The sequence below is a fragment of the Monopterus albus genome, unplaced genomic scaffold (genome assembly GCF_001952655.1).
Source record: "Monopterus albus unplaced genomic scaffold, M_albus_1.0 scaffold1061.1, whole genome shotgun sequence".
Lineage (NCBI taxonomy): Eukaryota > Metazoa > Chordata > Actinopteri > Synbranchiformes > Synbranchidae > Monopterus > Monopterus albus.
In genome coordinates, this window is record NW_018128939.1 from 249 (window position 1) to 5,877 (window position 5,629).

Consider the following 5,629-nt stretch of genomic DNA (forward strand, 5'->3'; position numbering starts at 1 on the left):
TGTGCTATTTATTGGTTCATAGATTGTTCAGGATTTGATTCGCCATGCATATTCCTGTTCCACTACATGATTGCATGGTTTCAAACTGGCACACAATCAAGATGAACTTGTGTTGAAGACCATGTGTTGTATTTGGCAAGTTCTACATTTAGACCATGCTTGCCCCCAACACTCCAAACCCACAGAGATGCAACAGGTTTACTGCTCTTTGAAAAGCAAGCTAGAAACATGATGCAGTTGCAAATCAACAGTTTATTAAATTGAAAAGCCAGCACTGGTGATGGATTGATGCAAGTGAGGCTTTACATCTGGCCAGAAATGCCCTCAGTAGCAGGTGTGTGACGTCCACACCGGCCTCTGCCACAAGCATACGATTTCTTCTGGGTACAAGGCATGTCATTGGCAACACCTAAAAAGTAAAAACCAATTAGAGCTGCAGTCAACTTTAAATATCCATAGTTTACAGCTGGAACCTGTCAATTTTGTGAAACTAAGGGAACATGACATCTACATTTGCCTTGCTCTCAGCATCATAAACTTTATTACCAAATAACAGTTTTCCCCACCCCACAATGAAATTTACTGCTTCAAGTCATTCCAAATGAAAGACAATAGATCATGTACCCTTATTGACCAGCGCCATACAATCTTCACGTCTACCAGCATTGTCAGGCTGCCTTGGTCCCCAGAACGTGAAGTCAAATTTGGAACCGTCACTCCACAGCCACACACCCTCCTGGAAGAACAAGACCCAGGAAGCTGTTCACTCAGAACAGCTTACCACACAAAAGGTGTGAAGTGAAATCATATTCTGGCATCCCAACATTATTCGGCTTACAGCCATCACTGCCAAATTAGCAGAATACTGTACCTTCAGTGTAAAATGCTCAAAGTTTATCAAGTCACTCACCTTGACTGCATCAGTGCCTCCAACCCAAGTTTGTTTATTTGGGCCAGCTGAGGTTTTAATCAAACCTTTCACAAAGTCATAGTGGTCTTTGCTGTGGATGGAGGCCAGATTCCCACCAACAGCAACACAGGCAACCTGATGGAGCAAAGTGTGAAGCAGAGACAAAAGGAATGAACTAGAAAGGAGTACATGAAGCAGGCGTGTTGGACTTTGAAAGAAGCAGTGAGAAATACCACATCAGGTCTTTGTAAATGAATTTGTGTGTGCAAACACAGCCACTTCATTAGTTTTAGTCCTGCTTCAATATCTGTTGTACAGCCAAGTTCCAGTTTGTGGTGAAATTGTTCTAAACTCAAGTTTTGACTAGAAACACAACACTACCACTTTCTCCTAGAAGAGGAAGTCGGGAAGTCGGACTACATAATGATGCAATGTTTGCATTTTAAAAAGTGCAGCGACTAGAGAGCTTGATTACATTTATTTTCAATAAATAGAATCTTTAACAGGAGACTATGCAAATTCTCAAACACTGCTGTCACCATTCCTACACAACATGCAACTGATTTTCTGTAGCCTGCTACACAGCATAAAGTGGATTATGAGCATTTTAAAATCTGTATTTCAGTACACCACAAACTACTCAAAACAAACTTCATAAACAAATGTTAAAGCACAAGTGCTGCATTGAATTACATGGTGTACCTAATCAAGTAACACTGAACGTGTTCCATGAAGAGGATGTTACGCTTCCACCAACTACTGTACCTCTGCATCAGCCCAGTCCTTTTCATTGAGGTTGAACTTGTAACAGTAGTCATCACGCTGGGTCCATCCCTTGGGGCATCTCTTAGCTACACAACAGCCTGGTGTGAAAGGGGCCAGGGAGAAATAAAAGTCCACTGTTTGTTTGTGAACCAGATCAAGCTACCATTAGGCACTTTCCAGACCTACAGCTTTTTTTTTTGGGTTGTCTTCCTGTTGTATGCTTTTATTTTGTGGCCATTTCCTCTTTCTTGCCCTCTCCCCTCCCCCAGCTTTACAATGTCATCAACTGCCTTCATTGTTTTAACCTGTTACTCGTTTACTTCCCTGGTTCAGTCCTTATAATCGCCTCACCTTGCAGAATTGGAGTTGTTGGTTTGGTCACGTCTTGTGCTTCATCCTTGATTTTGAGTTCAGGCTTGGTTTTCCTCTGTTATTGGTTTGTTGCTTTCTTTGTTGTTGTTGTTGTTGTTGTTGTTGTTGTTTGTGTTGTTGTTTGTCGAGTCTCTTACTTGTGTTCCTAGTTTTATTGGGTCACTCCAGTCAAATGATCCTTTTGAGGAAATGAGCTTTGTTCAAACTTCTGCAGCTTGTGTTGAACTGCTCCTTTAAATGTTTTTAACATAGTTTTAAACAGTACCTTGTCTTTCCTCATAATAAACCTACAATATCTTGATGGATAAATCTGTTTTTTCAAGGTGAGTGAAGCTTCCTACAGAGGGTAAATATAGTGTCTTGGCTTCTGCTATAGCTCCAAGTGAAATCACAAGGTAAGGTTGTAACTCTTGCCTTTGTTCAAACAAGCTGTTGTGACGCATCTGTTTCTTACAGCCACATTGTTGTAAAAGCATTTTGTTTATTTTGCCCATTATCACAATGGCATTGATAAAAGTGCAGTACCATTTCTGGTTTTCAATCCAGGTGAACAGTTGGCTACTACAAATAGTTAATGTTTATAAGTACACTAAAAATGTTAATCCGCTGGTACAGTCTGTACTAAAACTGAAATAATCCCTTGGAACCGAGTTGCATGTAAATAATGCATTTCTTGATGGTACATTTGCTTGTCTAATTTCACACAGATGGCCTTAGGTCTGTATTTCATGTTGCTTCTCTCTTTGGCCAGTGGACTATGGGCTCATGGTGTTGTAAGTATTAAGGAATGTTGTACTGAACTTTAATAAGAAACTGGTTTTGTAACATCAATCATTAGAGCTGAACAACTCTTCTTCATAACTCGGTGCAGTATATTGTAAGGTAGTGAATAATGAACACTGAATTCAAAGTCTAGGTTGAGTTTAGTGCTAATATTGTGGTTTTGTTCACAGGGAGAAACAAGACCATCTGACGGTTGGTACTTCCTAGAACTGTGGTGGCTTAGAACATAGTACCACTGTGTAATATTTGTCCACAAACAGAGCTCATGTGTTTGATAGTACCCAGTCAATACATCGGTACCAGGCTGACAAAAGGTTCAGCTGATCTGTAGCACGTTACAAGTTCAACCTCAATGAAAAGGACTGGGCTGATGCAGAGGTACAGTAGTTGGTGGAAGCGTAACATCCTCTTCATGGAACACGTTCAGTGTTACTTGATTAGGTACACCATGTAATTCAATGCAGCACTTGTGCTTTAACATTTGTTTATGAAGTTTGTTTTGAGTAGTTTGTGGTGTACTGAAATACAGATTTTAAAATGCTCATAATCCACTTTATGCTGTGTAGCAGGCTACAGAAAATCAGTTGCATGTTGTGTAGGAATGGTGACAGCAGTGTTTGAGAATTTGCATAGTCTCCTGTTAAAGATTCTATTTATTGAAAATAAATGTAATCAAGCTCTCTAGTCGCTGCACTTTTTAAAATGCAAACATTGCATCATTATGTAGTCCGACTTCCTCTTCTAGGAGAAAGTGGTAGTGTTGTGTTTCTAGTCAAAACTTGAGTTTAGAACAATTTCACCACAAACTGGAACTTGGCTGTACAACAGATATTGAAGCAGGACTAAAACTAATGAAGTGGCTGTGTTTGCACACACAAATTCATTTACAAAGACCTGATGTGGTATTTCTCACTGCTTCTTTCAAAGTCCAACACGCCTGCTTCATGTACTCCTTTCTAGTTCATTCCTTTTGTCTCTGCTTCACACTTTGCTCCATCAGGTTGCCTGTGTTGCTGTTGGTGGGAATCTGGCCTCCATCCACAGCAAAGACCACTATGACTTTGTGAAAGGTTTGATTAAAACCTCAGCTGGCCCAAATAAACAAACTTGGGTTGGAGGCACTGATGCAGTCAAGGTGAGTGACTTGATAAACTTTGAGCATTTTACACTGAAGGTACAGTATTCTGCTTATTTGGCAGTGATGGCTGTATGCCAAATAATGTTGGGATGCCAGGATATTTCACTTCACACCTTTTGTGTGGTAAGCTGTTCTGAGTGAACAGCTTCCTGGGTCTTGTTCTTCCAGGAGGGTGTGTGGCTGTGGAGTGACGGTTCCAAATTTGACTTCACGTTCTGGGGACCAAGGCAGCCTGACAATGCTGGTAGACGTGAAGATTGTATGGCGCTGGTCAATAAGGGTACATGATCTATTGTCTTTCATTTGGAATGACTTGAAGCAGTAAATTTCATTGTGGGGTGGGGAAAACTGTTATTTGGTAATGAAGTTAAGATGCTGAGAGCAAGGCAAATGTAGATGTCATGTTCCCTTGCTAGTTACACAAAATTGACAGGTTCCAGCTGTAAACTATGGATATGTAATTTATTGGCAGATGAAATTATCACTGGACACATAGCTTTGAAACTGAAGCGGGCATTGTCACAATTTTCTGATATGTCGCTGGCCAAACTTTTCAAGATGGTCCTTGAAATAATACTTAAAGTTGATTGCAGCTCTAATTGGTTTTTACCTTTTAGGGGTTGCCAATGACATGCCTTGTACCCAGAAGAAATCGTATGCTTGTGGCAGAGGCCGGTGTGGACGTCGCACACCTGCTACTGAGGGCATTTCTGGCCAGATGTAAAGCCTCACTTGCATCAATTCGTCACCAGTGCTGGCTTTTCAATTTAATAAACTGTTGATCTGCAACTGCATCATGTTTCTAGCTTGCTTTTCAAAGAGCAGTAAACCTGTTAAAAGTGCTGGGTCCCCCCCCTCTCAAAGAAGCAGTAGCTACTTGTTGCATCTCTGTGGGTTCGGAGTGTTGGGGGCAAGCATGGTCTAAATGTAGAACTTGCCAAATACAACACATGGTCTTCAACAGCCCAGTCCTTTTCATTGAGGTTGAACTTGTAACAGTAGTCATCACGCTACACCTACACAACATCCTGGTGTTAAAGGGGCCAGGGAGAAATAAAAGTCCAGTTTGTTCATGAACCAAATCAAGCTACCATTAGGCACTTTCCAGACCTACAGCTTTTTTTATATTGATGAACACGTCTAAAACAAGGAGGAAGTCTGTTATATGGCCACATGTGCTACAGATCAGCTGAACCTTTTGTCAGCCTGGTACCGATGTATTGACTTGGTACTATCAAACACATGAGCTCCGTTTGTGTTGGAATATCAGACAGTGGTACTATGTTCTAAGCCACCACCGTTCTAGGAAGTACCGTCAGATGGTCTTGTTTCTCCCTGTGAACAAAAACACATTAGCACTAAACTCAACCTAGACTTTGAATTCAGTGTTCATTATTCACTACCTTACAATATACTGCACCAAGTTATGAAGAAGAGTTGTTCAGCTCCAATGATTCATGTTACAAAACCAGTTTCTTATTCAAGTTCAGTACAATAGTCCTTAATACTTACAACATTCTGAGCCCATAGTCCACTGGGCAAAGAGAGGAGCAACATGAAATACAGACCTAAGGCCACCTGTGTGAAATTAGACGAGCAAATGTACCATCAAAAAAATGCATTATTTACATGCAACTCAGTTCCAAGGGATTATTTCAGTT

General features: G+C 40.7%; 1 protein-coding gene and 1 long non-coding RNA gene across 3 annotated transcripts; one reads left to right on the forward strand and one right to left on the reverse strand.

Moving 5' to 3' along the window:
* Positions 1-232: 232 nt before the first annotated feature.
* LOC109953709 (galactose-specific lectin nattectin-like) lies at positions 233-5,336 on the reverse strand. Of its 2 annotated transcripts, none has more exons than XM_020589182.1 (5): positions 5,282-5,336; positions 1,676-1,761; positions 911-1,045; positions 625-736; positions 233-409 (listed from the first exon to the last, which is right to left on the reverse strand). In XM_020589182.1, exons 1-5 carry the CDS (start codon positions 5,319-5,321, stop codon positions 303-305), a joined length of 480 nt encoding a protein of 159 aa, XP_020444838.1. In that variant the 5' UTR covers positions 5,322-5,336; the 3' UTR covers positions 233-302. The 2 variants fall into 2 exon arrangements, with proteins under 2 accessions (XP_020444838.1, XP_020444837.1); XM_020589181.1 differs by having other exon boundaries at positions 1,676-1,773.
* LOC109953711 (uncharacterized) lies at positions 2,010-3,158 on the forward strand. The gene is made up of 4 exons (XR_002273961.1): positions 2,010-2,111; positions 2,371-2,442; positions 2,755-2,820; positions 3,001-3,158. It is a non-coding gene; the product is annotated as an uncharacterized LOC109953711 (long non-coding RNA).
* Positions 5,337-5,629: the final 293 nt, after the last annotated feature.

Bases quoted from the DNA above. Each gene is read 5' to 3' on its own strand.
- LOC109953709 (XM_020589181.1), bottom strand. From the start codon at position 5,321: ATGTGTTTTTGTTCACAGGGAGAAACAAGACCATCTGACG. The intron at 1,774-5,281 runs GTACTTCCTAGA...CTTTCACACCAG, and splicing joins AGAAACAAGACCATCTGACG to GCTGTTGTGTAGCTAAGAGA. The intron at 410-624 runs GTACATGATCTA...TTTACTTTTTAG, and splicing joins TATGGCGCTGGTCAATAAGG to GTGTTGCCAATGACATGCCT.